At 40.5% G+C, this 17,306-nt stretch overlaps 2 protein-coding genes across 2 annotated transcripts in view; one reads left to right on the forward strand and one right to left on the reverse strand.

The window, feature by feature from the left end:
* Positions 1 to 233: 233 nt before the first annotated feature.
* Cetn2 (centrin 2) lies at positions 234 to 4,935 on the reverse strand. The gene is made up of 5 exons (XM_021188126.2): positions 4,843 to 4,935; positions 3,220 to 3,378; positions 2,796 to 2,924; positions 1,376 to 1,513; positions 234 to 826 (listed from the first exon to the last, which is right to left on the reverse strand). Exons 1-5 carry the CDS (start codon positions 4,843 to 4,845, stop codon positions 737 to 739), a joined length of 519 nt encoding a protein of 172 aa, XP_021043785.1. The 5' UTR covers positions 4,846 to 4,935; the 3' UTR covers positions 234 to 736.
* A 203-nt stretch (positions 4,936 to 5,138) lies between these two features.
* The window catches only part of Nsdhl (NAD(P) dependent steroid dehydrogenase-like), a 24,334-nt gene continuing 12,166 nt past the window's right edge, over positions 5,139 to 17,306 (forward strand). The window contains exons 1-3 of the mRNA XM_021188250.2: positions 5,139 to 5,221; positions 11,131 to 11,247; positions 14,398 to 14,556. Of these exons, the coding sequence (XP_021043909.1) occupies positions 11,173 to 11,247; positions 14,398 to 14,556 (234 nt within the window). The 5' untranslated portion in view covers positions 5,139 to 5,221; positions 11,131 to 11,172. The remainder of the gene's footprint in view (positions 5,222 to 11,130; positions 11,248 to 14,397; positions 14,557 to 17,306) is intronic.

Genomic DNA, 17,306 nt, shown 5'->3' on the forward strand with positions numbered 1-17,306 from the left:
AATAATCTCACAAGACCTGAATTATTACTTACTGCCCATTCCTCTCCATTTTGTCCAAGCAGAAATTACATATAAAATAAAACTATTTATGGCAGAAAAGTTACAAAGAATTATTACCTTTTTTTAATCCATAGGCCGATGACAAATTTTATATATGTACTAGGCTGTCCTCAACACAGTTGTTTACAAGGTGAACTCACAGTAAAAGCTAAAAATACTCATCCTTTAAAGAATGATAGCTTAAATTAAGAAAGGTTTTATTTTTTTAAAGACAAAACAAATACATTAACACACATCCAAATGCCACAGCAAGCACTCATTGGGTTTTGTAACAGAGAAAACTGTACTGTGGTGTCAAATGAAAACCAAAACCACTTTAAGAACAACCACTGCTTATGGTGACATGGATACATGGACAACTAAGAAGCCACTGCATGTTTTCAGTCGTGTGGATATGCATGAGCAAGTAATGGAAGGTGGGGTGGCCACAGTCATACTTTCAGACCCTTTCCCCCACTCTATGTGCTCTTGTTCTGCCCTGTTGATTTAGTCAGCAGGTAAATGTACAAAGAACTTAATATCAAAGAACACTTCCAAAAGTCAAAAATAGATTCAAGGTCATGGCTAAAGTTACCCCAGAGGTTGGGGGAGGGAGGCTTTTAAAAGCCATATTTCACAAAATGCCAGGCACTAATTCTAGTCACATGTGCTTGCAGTAGAAAAAGAAACACTGATCTTAATAGAGGCTGGTCTTCTTCATGATGCGCAGGAACTCTTGCTCATTGACCTCACCATCTCCATCTCGATCAGCTTCATCAATCATTTCCTGCACGGAGATAAGGGTTCATCTTAGATTAAGTCACAAACTAAATTGAAAGTGATTAGATAAGAAACTTCATCCAGGCAGTGGTGGCGCACGCCTTTAGTTCCAGCACTTGGGAGGCAGAGACAAGCGGATTTCTGAGTTCAAGGCCAGTGTGGTCTACAGAGTGAGTTCCAGGACAGCCAGGGCTATACAGAGAAACCCTGTCTTGAAAAAAGCCAAAAACAAACCAAAAGAAAAAAGAAGAAGAAGAAACTTCAAATAATGCTATGAGAAAAGATGACTATGGTCCATTTAATGTGAGTATGCCCCTTTCTATGAAAGTTACTTAAAAACCAAGTCTCAATAATTGTCATATGCATCCATTGAAAAGAAGCTGGAAAGTCACCCTGACCTGAAACCCAAACGAGGAAACTTCAATTGTACATGTGTATTATAGAAACAGGGTCCAAGGGTATGATTTATCACCACAGCTATGAGGGATACTAGCTTTCCTTCCAAGAAGGAAAATAGAGGAAATAGAACCCAGGAAAGCCATAGCCTTTTTCTCACCTGCAGTTCCTCATCTGTCAAGTTCTCACCCAGCTCCTTAGCCACACGTTTAAGATTCTTGAATGATATTTTCCCAGTCTCATCATCATCAAACAACTTGAAAGCTTTAAGGATTTCTTCTTTAGTGTCTTTCTCAGACTGGAGTAGAACACAAAAGTGATAGTTACTCATATTCAGCCACTCTGCTACTCCCTGGTCATCCTTTTGTCTCCAAAAACCTGACTTGAACAATGTTAGAAAGCCAGGTCCTCTGATTCATGGTGGCATGTATTCCCTTTCTACTTCCTATCCCATCATCTATTCCATAATCAAATCAGAACTTAGTAGAAAAAGATGCTTGTGTTTGGAAAAGTCAAGAAGTCCTAAAAAATAGACATGAGGACTTGTTGGGGGGTGGGGCAAAGTATCATGTGGCAAGGACAGGTTCCTATTGTAGCTGAACAGTCATATACTGTTTTCACAGATAGAAGACAAGAGCTTCTGGAGTGAGGGGGGGCTCATCTTTCTAACACCCAACACTGGATCTTGCCAGGTATCTATACTGTCCCTCCTGTGCTTTGTCTTGTACAGAACTCTGCCCAATTCTAATCCCAAGAAGGGAATTGTAGGAAAACTATCTTCTTAGATTAATTCCCTGGCCCTGGCCAACATTATCATAAGGTCCTGGTGATAGCTGTCATGATATATGTCCTTGGTCACAGGCAAACAAGTATGGTACATTGTAAAAAAAAAGAAAACGAACTTAGTAAAGTTAATATAAACTCAGGGGTTACATAGGAAATATAATTGTATATAAAATACTGTACAAAACAAGCAGACACTAGATTCATTTTTAAAATATAGAAGCAGTGAGTAGGGTTGTAATCAGGGAAAATACATTGCTATGGTAATAAAGGCAGAAGAGGAGAGAGGTATTTTTCACAATGGCCTTCAAAGAATTACCGGGGCCCTGAGTACTTGTAATACAGTAAAGTAGATTTTCTGAAAGCATTCAAACCTCAAATATTTCATGAAGGTTCTTGCCAGGAGGTACAGTTGGAGAAAGCCCCTAGGAAGAATAATCTAGGAACCAATCTTAAGTGTGAACCATTTGTCTGAAAATGTCACATTGATAACTGATTTATTGTAAGATAATTTAATTTTTAACAATAATAAATTTAAAAATAAAAATGACTAGCATTTGAAAATCTCTGTGTTAAAAGTTTTTACTGCTTGTGATTATCATGTAGCCACATGAAACAAGATAATGCTAATACCTTAAAGAAAGCCACATGAAACTTAGGGATCTTCTCAATTAAAAATACTATCTTCTCCCATGTGAATGGGATAGATTTTGTTGGATAAAGTTCTTTTTGTGTCTAGATTCTCATGATTCTACCATTAATGGTACAAAGTATGCTAATTATCTTAATTAACTTACCATTTTCTGAGTCATCACTGTCAAAAAGTCACTGAAGTTCATTTTTCCTGTTCCTTCTTTATCAATTTCACTTATCATTTTCTTGATTTCTTCTTTCTTGGGCTCAAAGCCCAGGGCCCTCATTGCCACCTACAATGAAAACAGAATCATCTAAATAGATACATAATGTAGAAACAAAAATGACTATTGAGGATATTAACCTAACACCTGATAAAATGATGAAAATGATTAGGGAACACTGTAATGCTGATTTAATTGATATTTGCAATCAACTTTATCAATTAGATCATTGTTTCAGGTAAAATATACACAGGGTACCCTTTTCTGTTACTTTTTACAGGAAGAAAGGAGAAGAACAATAACAGGTAAAAGATAAGCAATCAGGAAACACAAGGTAACAAAGAAAAGGATGTGTGCAGCTTACCTTCAGTTCTTTGATGTCTATAGTTCCAGTTCCATCGGCATCAAAGAGATCAAAAGCTTCCCGGATTTCCTGTTTCTGTTCTTCAGTAAGTTCAGGCTTAGGACTCATCCTTTTTCTCTGGGCACTGGATGCCATGGTTGTCTTCTTAAAATTAGAGGCCTTCACACATTATACAAACACAGAAGCACATTATTACAAGCCATAGTCCTTGTTTTATTTATGATAGCTCTAAACACACATATCTTTCTCATTTAGGCGTGCCATCGTTTGTAATGTACTTATGTCATTACATAAACTTCCATGGGCCAGTGAGATATCTTGCTGCCAAGCTTGATAGGTTAGTGTGAACCAGGACCCAGGCTTCAGTTTTCGTTATCAAAGATGGAAAGGGAAACGATGCTCACATGGTAAAAGAAGAGAACCAGCTCTTCCAAATTATTCTCTGACCTCCACACTCAGGCTACAATGTGCTTCTCCACCAAGGAATAATAAGTGTAAAAACTAAAATAAAATTAACCCCAACTCTAAAAGACAAATAACACAAACCTCTTTCTCTCACAAAATACTTTCTCTCAACTTAAAACTATTTTAACTTATATATGTCAGTTTTTACTAAGTTGTAAAAAAGAAAATTGGCAATAATGTGGTTATTTTCTAATATAACTGTAAATTTGTGTTAATGTGATGTCTCACATGACTAAATTCAACAATATTTCATTGGGGAGCCACCAAATAGAAGAGAGAGTTTTTGTTTTAAAATAGTATATTACCATTTTCCTCTTTGTTCTTGTATAGATCAACATAGAGCAAGTGAATATATGAATATGAATTTCTAGTGTTAACATAGCCTTCATGACAGGACATAACTCTGACCTCCACTGTCTTAAAGTTCATACTACAGAAAGTTCATGCAATTGTACCATTAATCGATGTGTCACTTTAGGAAATTCAATTTAAGTCATTTTTAAATATAAAAAGCATCATCAAAAGCTCTTTGAGAAATCAATTACAGATATGGATGATCAATTGTATATGATTTCGGGATTCTCAGTTCTAGAAATGTACTTAAAACATCTACTTGTGGTGCTGGTTCCCACGAATTCTGCTCCTCCAATTACTTATGCCTAAATTTGGCTAAATATAAACTTATTAAGATAAATATTATGCCGGTACAAAGCGATAAAAATCAAACCATTTGCACCTGCGTGCTTTCTCACAGCATCTCCTGAAAGCATTTGCGACCATCAGAATACAGCCTCTTAGCACCATGCATAAACTTAACTGGGTGGCCTTGGCCAGAAGGCCTGAGTTTGACTGAGGCGGAAGTCTAAGGGAAGCAATAGAATGGTCACCCTGTTGTTTCCTGAAAGCCAGCTGAGGTCCAGAGGCAGTTTGGTTGGGGTTGGCTATGGGTGACTGGGGCGGGGAAGGGGTAATGGGAAAGAGCAGGCGAGACAAGCAGCTGGCGGCTGTACTTTCTCTTCTACCCTTCCGGCACACAGCTCCAAGGAAGAACTAGTGCGTCAACGCCAAGAACCGTGCAAGAAAGGTTGCAAGGGTGCACCGAGGCCTAGGAAAGGACCGGGGACGCCGCGTGGGGTCCACCGAATCCCTAGCACTTACCATCACCCAACGGACTCTGCCACCGGTTGTTAAGGCAACGGCGTACTCGCAGCCCCAGCCGCGTTCCCACTGCTCCGCGCGCGCACAGCCAGCTTTCCATTGGTTTGGGAACGAAGAGGTGGGGCTAACCTGGCAAAGCCTGCCCAAGAGCAAGAGGGCGGTGCGTGGCAGCCAAACACTAGCCTCATTGGGCAAAATTGTGCTGTGAGCGTCAATTGGCTGCGCCAGAGCCACGCTAGACCAATCAACATTATGAAGGAAGCTCTGCTGATTGTGGGCTCATATCTTATCAGTAGAAAAGCGTGGCGGGTGTTCCGCTGGAGTTCTCTGGTTGCGGGTTGCTTGCAAGCTGAGGTCGATCATTTGAGTGTCTAAACCGGTAAGAGTTGCGGGCTTGCCCTTAGAGGCTGCTGCGTGTGGGTGACAGAGCTGGGAGGAAGTGCGAGGGAATGGGTAGGACCCATTTTAAAACCGAGTTGGGGGACACAGAACATCTGAGGGGGCCAGCAAAGATATGACCTAATGGTTTGGAGGGGTGACTGTGCCAGGAGAAGCTGAGACCTCGAAAGTGGAGTGGGCAAGCTGAGTATTGTGTCAGTGGTTCACAGGGCTGGGGCTTAGAAACCCAATCCATTGTGAGGCTTTGTCTTGACATTAGCTCTACACGAGTCACTTTAGCTCTCAGGGGAATGAGCTGGGGACTTTGGATCTTCAAAACTCATCAAAATGTGTCCTGTTAGATGCACAGACACTCAAGTCACATGGGAAGGAGCATTCCTGAATGAGACTCCCTTGAAAGCAAAGCCACAGGAGTTTTGGAAGTATGGAATGTAAAGAGAATTAAAGGGCAAAGTACACAAGGGGTTGGGGTTACCTGGAGCTTTGCCAGGAGTAATGAAGGTCCAGGGTCAAACACAGATTCTATGTTCTATGTCCCTCAAAGCAAAGAAAATCAGTTTAGGGACATTAAGGGCACAGCATCAGTCTCTCAAACTGAGAAAGGCCTGAGACTTAACAGCTCCCCATAAATGTAAAATAGGCCCTTTGCCCTCTTTCCTTTAAGCCATGAACCAGATTCAAAACTTTTGTGTCCTATTTGACTCCTTTGTTCCCTGCAGCAACAATCCCCCATATCCAGCCTCTGAGTTCTCACAGTTCTGTCCTTGAAATGTTATCTGTTCTCTCTGTTCCTCCTCAGCCCTTCCTCAGCAGTATGAGCTGGAGTTCTTACCATAGTCTGTAAAGCGTGCCATGAAACTCCTCCTTCTCCTATCGTACCTACACTGTTCTCCCTCTGGCTCACATTCACCCAGGGCACTATTTTTGTGGCTGATACATTCCTGCACTGACCTTACCCAGTCCCATGAACTTTTTTTTTTAATTTTATAGTATTTTGATTAATTGAGAAAATTTCACAGATAGATATAATTTTTTGTTTTGAGATAGGGTCTCACTATGCAATTCCAGCTGACCTAGCACTCACTATGTAAACCAGGATGCCCTCAAACTTCACAGAGATCTATCTGCCATTGCCTCCTGAGTGCTTAGATTAAAGGTATGCACCAGCAAGCCTAGTATTGGTCTTCAGCTATTGTCACCTCTGTAAGGTTACTATAATCACTCTTTACTTTGTACCCAGCCCCTCATATTGCTCCATATTTTTATAGTAGCACTTGTCACCTCCTAAGCCACTGTAAAGATAAGCTTTTTTCTTTGTTGCCTCCACTAGAGGGTAGGCACATGAGGACAGGAATCATATTTGTTCACCAGTACCTGGAAAAGGAAACACTACATGTTAGGTGTTCAGTGAACCTTGGCCTATCAGCACAATCTACCCTCAGATAAGGAACTCAGGGTAGCCACAGTCTAGCTTCACACTCTGTTCCTTTACAGAGAGCTCACACTCCTACTCAGAAAATGAGGGGCACTTTTATCTTTGTGGGGTTTGAAACACATTATCCTTTCCTTTTGTCTTCAGCAATCAGTGGTCACAAACAGTCCCTACCTTCTTGTATTTTTCACAGTGTATGATGTGGTGGTACATCTTGGCTTTTAATGGATTCAAAGTCCCACCATTCTAAATAGAACAGACTTGAAGCTTCTGGCATGACAGTCACAGCTCACTAGTCCCTAGGACTTTGCTCTTTGAGCACCACTTTTCACTAGTTCAGAGCAATTCTGTTTTTCTCTGTAAGTGCGTGATCAAATATATGTACCAGAAAATGCAACATTTTGACCATTTTTGTATTGTCTTCCTATTGTAGAGCAACTGATACCAACTCTGCTCTGATATTTTCATTCTGCATTAGCAGCCCTTCCTCATTCTACCACTGACAACTACTACCAAAAACCATCTACTCTCAGTTTCTGTGAGTTTAAGTACCTCGTGGTAATGGAATCAGACGGTGCTTATTCTTTTGTGCCTGTCTCATTTCATTTAGCATGATATCCTCAGAATATATTCAGTTTGTTACATGTATTAGAATTTTGTTCCTCTTTATATTTGTATAATATCCTGCTGTATGATTTAAATAGACCACATTTTATCAGCTCATGCATCACTGGAAATTTAGGATACTTTTACCTTTTGGCTACAGTAACAATGCTTCTGTGAAGACAGATACAGGAAAATCAACTCCAGATCCTTGCACACAATTTAGGAGGTTTATCCTCTCAAATGAAACTGCTGAATCACATAGCAATTCTGTTTAATTCTGTAAGGAACTGCCAAATTTCTACAGCAAATAAACTATTTTCTATTACCATTAGCTTCACATAAGTATTCCAGTTTCTCCATGACCTTACTAACACTTATTTTCTTTTTCTGACTTCTGATAGTAGCTCTCCTAATGGATGTGAGATGGTATCAACTGAGATTTTAATTAGTGTTTCTCTAGCGATTGTTAACATTTAGTCAATTTCATGTGCTTGCTTGCTGTTTAAGTGTATCTTCTCTGTTCATTCAGAGCCATTCCTGATATGCATTTAAACCTAACTATAGAATGTCCACTGCATTTCAGACATCTGGCAGGAGAAATAGGATGCCAGTGGCATTTGACTCACTGTCAGATTAATTCTGATATCCCAGGACCTACATACACAGCAGATAAGCGTATAATTTGAGATAGTATAGGTTTAGTTTTGAGAAGAGGGCGGTGTGCTAAGACCTGTGTGATCATCATTTGAGCACGGCAACGATACTAGGATCTTTTATCTTTTATTTTTTATTTTTTATTTTTTTATAATCCTTACATAACCTCCCTCAAGCTAGCCCAGTTTGGGCCCATATTTCTTCCTACATCTTATATGAAACTTTGAGTACTGGGATGATTATATTTTCTGCATTTTACTTAAGAACCGGGTAAAATATGTTACAGTTTTGTAGCTTGGTGTTCTTGTGAGACTCCTAACAGGGGGAACGGGAGCTATCTCTGACTCTGTTGCCTGTCTCTGGGACCCTTTCCCCTAACTGGGCTGCCTTGTCCACTCTCAATAGGAGATGTGCCTATTCATACCACAACTTGATATGCCATAGCTGGTTGATAACTATGGGAGGCCTACACTTTTCTGAAGAGAAATGGAGGAAGAATGGATGGGGGAAGAGGACAAGGGGAAGTGGGGGGAAGGGGGAGACTTGGCAGAGAGAAGAGAGGGGTAACAGTGGTCAGATGTAAAAATAAATGAGTAAATAAACAGCTTTTAAAAAAGAACTAAGTAGAACACCTTAGAGATGAATTGTGCTTTACCGAGAATGAGGTGGGAAGGGATCAAAGCCAGGGCACTGGGCATGTTAAGCAGCCTGTATCAAGTGTATGCAGTGTGTCCTCAGGTAAGCTGGATTTCAGAAGTGGACCATTGGGAGGTATGATACAAACGGCTTTTAACTGGGTGTTCAATAGGTATTTGGCACTATGCTCTAAGGGCTTTGTCTTTAATTCTCACTGTAATCTTATAAGGCTATTTGCTTTATAAATGAAGAAACAGGTTCAGTTCCTTTTAATGACTCTCAAGAGAGCTTCCCAGTCAGAAGTAGAACTGAGATTTGAACCTAGGCACAGGCTCTGGGTTTATTATTTATAGCTTTGAAAAGTGAAGGGGTATGTGCTTTGGCAGTGTAGGTGAACAGAGCATCCTCCAGGGATGGACTTGATTAGTAAGCTTGCATTCATCTCTTAGGTCTGTGTCATGCCTGACCATACACATCATGACTTAAAACAGCAGGGCTCCAAACCTGTAGGAAGCATTCTGTCCCTGAAGCTACTACAGTGGGATCCCACAAGCAGGCAGGTGGAGACCATCACAGCTACACAACCCAGACCCCTGCTAGACAGGTTAATAATGGCGTTGACAGGGTTGCAAGGTAGACAGGAGAATCCCCTTGCCTCCATTGATGCATCTGCCTTCTCATTTGCTAATGCTCCCTTGAGGATCTGAAAAAATATGCAAAGTGAACAGTAGACATTTGTGATTTATAACACACCAGCTTAAGAACAAAGTCATCTGCTCAGTGAAGCTTCTAGATAGGTGTCACTAGATACATGAGGAAGAGCAGTATAGACTCTTCATGTATAAATACTTGATGCAGCCCTGAGACCAGCAAGCCCATGAGTGCCTGCTCTATGCTAGGCTCTATCTTGCATGCCTATAATTAAGCAGCAAGCAAGCCAAATCAGACTGTTTGCAAGACTGGCACAAGGTGCCCTGATCCTTGCTCTCCAACATCTTCTGTCCTGCTATATGCAAAGCCATATATGAGTCCAGTCACTGCCACCTAGGTTTCAGGTGAGTAGATGTCAGTTACAAGTGTTCAGGGCAGTGAGCAATAAAGACAGGAATGGAGTAGGCATGGAACTGCAGGTTAACTATCCATATTGATTAGATGTATGGACAGAGACTCAGAAAAAGGCAAGTTCTAAAATATACTGAACTGATGGATTGGGGATTTTTCTTATTACTGTGAGAAAATAACTGAAGAAAAGCAACCCATGGAAGGCAGGAGTTTAGTGTTGTGCAAGAGTACAGTCCGTCATGGCAAGGTAGTCATGACAGCAGGAATGTGAGGTGGCAGGTCACACGGCATCTGCAGTCAGGAAGCAGAGGGAGATGAATGCTGGTGCTTAGCTTGCTTTCTCGTTTTTTATTTAAAATATAAGATTCCTAAGTTTCATTTAATGTGTATAAGTGTTTTGTCTACATTGTATATATGTATACCATGTGTGTATAGCATGCCTAGTGCTCACAGAGATAAGAAGAGGGTATCAGATCCCCAGGCACTGAAGTTAAGGACAGTTATAAGCCACCATGTGGGTGCTGGGAACCAAATACAGTTCCTCTGCAAGAGCAGCAACTGCCCTTAACCACTGAGCCACCTCTCCATTGCTTTCTCATTTTTTATTGAGTCCAGGTTCCCAGCCCGTGGAATAGCACTACCCATGTTCAGTGTAAGTCTTTGTATCTCAGTTAAACTTCTCTGGAAATGCTCTCACAGACATGTCTCAGAGTCTCCTAGAAATCATGTCAGTTTAACAAGAGGAATAGTTATAACTGATATTTTCTATTATGAATTCAGAAAATCTCCCTATAGGTGACCTATTAAACATTGAGGGTTGTAATATCTGTTTCAAGAATGTTTGAGCCATTGATATGCCCACAAAAAATTAATACACTCTTCAAATTAAGTCCCATAGAGACATATGATGGCACCCATTGTTTGAAAGTGTCAGGCTGTGGAAATTGAATTGAAGCCATCACAAGACCTAGTCAGTACTGGGTGCCTGTCACTTCTTTCCCCAGTGACATTCTTTGCATCTTCTTTCATGGGTAGGCTCTTTCATTTCTGGTACAGTTTTCCATTTACAATTACTATATCAGAAACACCTACACATACAAAATAATACCATAATTTTTTAATTTGCGTTTGCTACTGTGTATTGTGGGTAAAGGAAAAGGGGAATGCATGATGAGGCCTTCACCAGGACTGCATTTTTCTGTTTAGTAGCATCATTGCACTTGATTACTTTGTCTCCCACTGTAAAGTTCTTGGTCCCCATCATTTTCCAACCACTACCCAAAGGCTTTTGCTATGACTAGTAAAGGAGGTTATTCCTGTCCTGCCTCTAATCCAAGTGCATTTTAAGTTAGAGACTAGTCATACACTCTCTAGCACAGGACAGTTTGGCTGGTAATGTATAATAGCTATGGCTTAGCTATTTATGAATGAGTATATAGAATGGCTAAAGGGGCTTTGCTTCACATACTGTTAATGTCTTTCTCTAATTATGTCTTTAGGAAGAAGAGTTGGTTGCAAACAAAACCATACTTTGAGCCATAATGGAACAAGCTGTTCGTGGTGAATCAAAGAGAAGCCAGGTCACAGGAACACATTTGACAAATGACATTTCCAAAGTAGGTACTAACATTAAAAAAGTAGGGGAAAGTCAAACTATTAATATTTACCTCTGCAGTTTTAAATTTATTTATTCTTTTCTCATATATTACATCTTAACTATAGTTTCTCCTCCATCCATTCCTCTGAGTCCTTCCTCACCCCCTCCCATCTCCTCAGATCCACTGCTCCTCTATTTCCCTTCAAAAACAACAGCCCTCCAAGGAATATCAATGGAGCATGATAGCCTAACAAGCTGCAATAAGACTGGGCACAAACCTATCAGGCTTTATCTGTACATTTTAAAATGTACTTAAAACCATTTGTTCAGTAAGTGTTGGTTGGTTATAATTTTGTGTATATATACCTTGATTTAAAGTTACTTATTGCTTAATTTACTTATACCTTGATTTAAAGTTACTTATTGCTGTGTACCCAACAAAAATCAGAAAGCAAGAGTTTAAAAAGACAATAATTAGAGCGGAAGCATGACTCAGTGGTTAACAGCACCAGCTGTTCTTCAGAGAACCTGTGTGCAGTCCCCACATGGCGACTTACAACCACCTGTAACTCCAGTCCTAGGGGATCCCCCTCTCCTCCCTTCTGAGGATACTGACTCTGGTTCAGGTTAGGAGATTTTACACTGGTCTTCCCTGGGCTTGTTCATGTAGCTGCAACCATGCAGGCACCTCTAGCATGCATGTTTACTCGTGGACTAATGCACTGATGGTAGTGAGTGTTGGCTGTCAGCTAGACACATTGGCTTGTCTTCATATGACCTCTAGTATGTTAGCTTAGACTTCTTAGTGGAATGGTAGAAGCCTTCCCAGATGGTGGCAGTAGCCCCTAAGATGTAGTATCATGTGTCTCAGAAGATACTTGAAGGAATTATTGCCCCATCATTCTCAAGTGTTCTAAAGGTTCTTCACCATGTGTCTTCAAGTTTACTGTTATGTTGTTCACTCTTGATAAACATCACATTTCCAAATTGTGTCTATCAAACATTAGTAAATTGGATATTCTCCAAGATAATGCCAGGCCTCCAAATCACTCTAGTTGCAGTGTAGAGTTCAAATACGTTTTCATTTGGGCACCTTTGATTGAAGCCCTGTACTAGCTCTCTACCCTTTTTGTATAAACCAAGATTTTATTGTTAACAGCAACCTTAAAAAATCATAACAAACTGCTAGTATCATCAGGTTTGAACCTTCTTTAAATGCTTTGGAATATGTTCTGTTTTCCAGTAGGTGACTTTCTAAGAAATAAATGCCTAAATTTAAGCTAGTAAGGAAGAATATTTTTTAATCTTATATGCATAGACTACATAGAACTACTCTAAAAAGAAAATCAACCTGCTGAAGAAAAAGTAAAACTAGAAAGAAAAGAAAACTCAGAAGCCCCAGCCATGCTATTACAATCTAATTTAATTCTTTTGTGGTGCTGGGAATCAAACATGTAGCTTTATAGATGTGCTCTATCACTGAACTATACACCCTACTCCAAGCTCATTCCTCTCCTTTTCTTAGCACTATCATCTCTAAGGTGTTCATTTTTTCCATTTGGTCCATCCTGGAGTCTTACTACCTGAAATTTTATTTTTATCAGTACTTACTCTGCTTTGATCTGGTATAGCCACCAAAAGTTAATGATTATTTCACCTGGTCTCTTCTAGCCACTTAGTCTTAGACATATATGATTGAGTATATTAATAAGCCTTTATATGTTCCACATCTCTGGGCAGAGTCTAGTTTGATTCCCATCACTATAAAACTCTACTGACCAGCAGTTGTTCCAAGCAGTATTAGTACAATATGTCTGTAGGCTCAAGGCCATCCTGGTCTACATAAAGAATTCCAGGACAGCTAAGTATATATAGAGAGACAGACCCTGATTTGATACATACATACATACATACATACATATTATAAAACCAGGAAATGAAATTTCCCTGAAGGACACAATAGTAAAATTATGAGGTTATTTATTTGTCTGATTGATTGGTTTGGTTTGGTTTGTGTGTGTGTATATATATGTATGTGCATGCCTGTATTTGTGTGGTTCATGCAAGTGATTGTACTGGTGTGCACACCCATATGTTTATACAAAGAAGCTAGAAGAAGACATTGGATGTCATTATTGTACTCCGCTTTATTTCTTTAAGACAGAGTCTCTCACATTATTTTCCCATTGCTGTGATAAAATACCATGACATTGGCACTTCATAGAGAAAAGGGTTTATTTAGGCTTATGATTCCAGAGGGATAAGGTTCCATCATCATCACTGCATAGATGCTTGGCAGTAAGCAACTATAGTGACTAGAGTAACAAGCTACGAGCTCACATCTTGAACTATAAACATGAAACCAATAGAGAGAACACTAGGAATAACAGGAAACTTTGAAACTCCAAAGCCCCCAGTGACATACTTCCAGCAAAGCCATAGCTCCTAAACCTATCCAAACAGCATCACTAGCTGGGACCAAAGTAATCACATGCCCAATATAGTATATGCCTCTACTATATTCTATAAACTAGAAGATTGCTGTTTAGCCTAATATAGCTGGTCAGCAAGCTCTCAGGATTCACCGGGCTCTGCTCCTTAAATCTGGGTTATAAGCATGTGCAGCCATGCCTGGCTTTTTACATTGATGTTGGGGATTTGGACTCATGTCATACATTTGCACAGCAAGCATTCTTAACCACTAAGTCATTTCATCAGCCCCTAAGTTGTTTTATCTAAAAATAATTATTAGACTATGAGCCATAGAGAATCCCTGAAACTATAAGCACTAGAGAACACCAGCAGGAGCTCTGAGGACTGGCTAGACTTCTAATAAACCAAGAAAAACCAGTGTGGCTCTAAGTGCTCACAGTGTAGCTGAGGTAGAAATAGATGGAAGGAACGGGCTGCCAGAGAGGCGATTGATAGACAGTGATGAGGCTGATCGTGTCTACAGAGTATACAGAGCTATTTCAGGATGAACACCCAGATTAAGACAGAGGTAAATCTGCAGAAGGTACCTGGCTTTGACAAGCCCTGAATGTGCCATATAGCTTAATTATATCAGTGCATGTGTCTGTCATTGCAGTGGCTTGTGACAGGTAAGCCTGACTTTCACCACTTTAGTCCTCATACCTCTTGTCCTCTTGCCATTCTTCTCTTTCTGCAGGCCAAGAAGTGTACAGTGATTGGAGGCTCTGGGTTCCTGGGGCAGCACATGGTGGAGCAGTTGCTGGCGCGAGGCTATGCTGTCAATGTATTTGATATCCACCAAGGCTTTGATAACCCCGAGGTGCAGTTCTTTATAGGCGACCTTTGCAGCCAACAGGTAAGGGACCCACTCAGCCTCACTGGTCTCTCACAGGACCCCAACGGGAAATCAAGTGCTCAGAGACCAGGATAACTGTAGCTTAAAAAATTGTATTTTGAAAAATGTAAAAGTTATAGGAAATAATTTCACATACCATGTTGTCATTAATCAGAATAAGCAACAGTTGTCTGTGTCACAGGGATTTTGTTGTGTCCTAGGAACAAGAGAGCAGCCCTGGGCCAGTGAGCAGACAAGGATCTGTGCCAAGCAAACTTTACCAAAACATTTCATTAAACATATTATAGGTTGCAACATGCCAACTGCTGCCCTTGAGTATGCAGTTGGTAGGCCATATGGTATTTATTCCTTTTAATTGAGATAGTTAACATGCTATAACATTCATATTTAAAATATATTTTATTATTTTGTTATGTATATATGTCTGTGTTGATATGCACATGTGAGTGCAGGTGTCTGCAGAAGCCAGAGATGTTAGATACCCCCAGCCTCCCCAATCAGAGCCAGAGTTAGAGATAGTTGTAAACCATCTGATATGAGTACTAGGACTTAACTCAGATCCTCTGGAAAAGCAGTGCATGTTCCAGCAGTGCTGTGCCACCTCTCCAGTCCTGAACTTCACATTTTTGAAATGTACTCTGAAATAATTTTCAGCAGCTCTTCACTTCCGAAGGAGATCCCGTACCTCTTCAGTTCCCACTCTCCCCACAGCACCACTCTCCCACTTTCAGTTGTTCTGAAAATGTCCTTTAACACTATGCTTTCAAGTTCCATCCATGTTGTATTAAGTATTTATATTTTGAATCATTGTAGATATTGCCAAGTCTCTCAGCAAAGCTCTTGGGTGTGTTTATGGTGACCATCCACAGCCACCCCTTTCCCTTCCCAAGTGACTTGCTTCTTTCCACAATGGTTTTAGCTCCTTGTTGAAGGTGGCCCCATCAACATTTCTGGTAAAATTGTACTACAGTGGGACCGACTCTGGGCATTTTACTGTCACTCTCTGTACTGTATCCTCACCAGCTTTGGCTCCATAGCCCGTTTGTTTTCCTGTATAACTTTCATCTCCCAAACCCAGTCTCTTCTTGTCACTTGTCAGCTAGGGTTCTTCAGAAAAACAATCCACAGTGGGAAGGAGAGGAGCAGTGCACAGGGCAGGAAGGAGACAATAACTGAGATCAAATTCAAAGAATGAGTTTTTGTGATTGTGGGNGGGGGGGGGGGGAGAGCATTAAGTTAGCAGGACAGACAGAAAACTTGGGCAGAACTGATAGGATGCCCTGATTAGGACCCCCGCCTCTTATAGAAACCTGTTTTGTTCTTAAGGTCTTCTTCACCAAGAGTTTCAAGGATAGTATTCTTTTGTCTGAACCAGCTGATTATTAATATTCCCTCACAGCCAGTTCTAGATGCAGTCACTAGGGAATAGATATGATATGGACCAGGTGATTCACCAGAATCTCCTTCATGTTATAGTCCCAGCACTGATAAAACCATCTGTCTTTTGCTTCTGCTTCTCTGGGTAGTGAGTAAATTCTGACTGTTCCTTGCTTTTATCATAGCTCTCAATCTCCCCTAGTGCCATCTAGCCTCACAGTCACAAGCCTACACATGCCTCCATCTAATTCCAAAGGAACTTTCCCAACACAGCATGTTCTTTAGTCACAATCAGCCTCTCAAATACAAGCAAGAAGCATTAACCAGGGCAGGAGTTTGCCAGACAAATGTTCTAAAAGGTCAGAGGACTAAGGCAAAACTCTATGAGTAAATCCTGAATTCTAAACTAAGCAAAGAAAGGTGGGTTGATGCTGTTAAAGACCATGTCAAGGGAACACTTCAAAATGATCCTTTTGCCTCAGCCTCCTAGTGATGGAACTATAGGCACCTACCTATGTCAGCTGAAGAAGCCCTCTCATTGCACTCTCTTTAGCTCCTGGTTCTACTTTTCAGACAGCCAGATGGAAAAAGATGCTTACCAACTGAAAGGGGATAGGGAGAGCAAAGTAATTCCAAATCTATGGTATTTTTTGAGATTTTATTTATTTTTATTTTATGTCTTTTGTCTGCATATGTGTCTCTGTGACACATATATACTGCACCTACAGAGGCAAGAAGGAGGTGTCTGATCTTATGGAACTTGAGTTACAGACAGATGTGAGTAAGTATGTGGCTGCTCAGGATCAATTGCAGGTCCTCCAGAAGAGCAACCATGGCTCTTAAAGCCATCTCTCCAACTCCATATCCTACTTTTTAACGAGTTGTTCCCCCCACCCCCAACTTGTGGTGGCTTTTGTAGCTTTTGTAATTCGGATTGTTGTTCTTTGTAAGCCATGTGGCTTTTCCACTCATGGCTTTAGGATTTTTTTTTTTTTAAATATCCAGGCTTCAGTTTTGGTCTTTTGCTATCTTAGCCTATGTCCTGTGTTCCTTCTTTTTCTTTATACTATTACATAGATTCTTTCCTTTATATAACTTCTCATGGCCATGTCATCTTTACCCTCATGTTATTTTCTGTGTGCATGAAGGTGTGGCCAGATAGACATTCTTGTGTAGGCCAGAAGTTGACATCAGGTCTCTTTAGTCACTTTCCATCTCATTTTGAGACAGGATCACTAAACCTAGATGTCTTAGTCAGGGTTTCTATTCCTGCACAACATCATGACCAAGAAGCAAGTTGGGGAGGAAAGGGTTTATTCAGCTTACATTTCCATACTGCTGTTCATCACCAAGGAAGTCAGGACTGGAACTCA

Source organism: Mus pahari, chromosome X (assembly GCF_900095145.1).
Source record: "Mus pahari chromosome X, PAHARI_EIJ_v1.1, whole genome shotgun sequence".
Lineage (NCBI taxonomy): Eukaryota > Metazoa > Chordata > Mammalia > Rodentia > Muridae > Mus > Mus pahari.

Excerpts from the sequence above, each read along its gene's own strand:
- Cetn2 (XM_021188126.2), bottom strand. Across the intron at positions 1,514-2,795 it reads CAGTGATGACTCAGAAAATG|TCTGAGAAAGACACTAAAGA; the intron begins GTAAGTTAATTA and ends GTTCTACTCCAG. Across the intron at positions 827-1,375 it reads TGACAGATGAGGAACTGCAG|GAAATGATTGATGAAGCTGA; the intron begins GTGAGAAAAAGG and ends ATCTCCGTGCAG.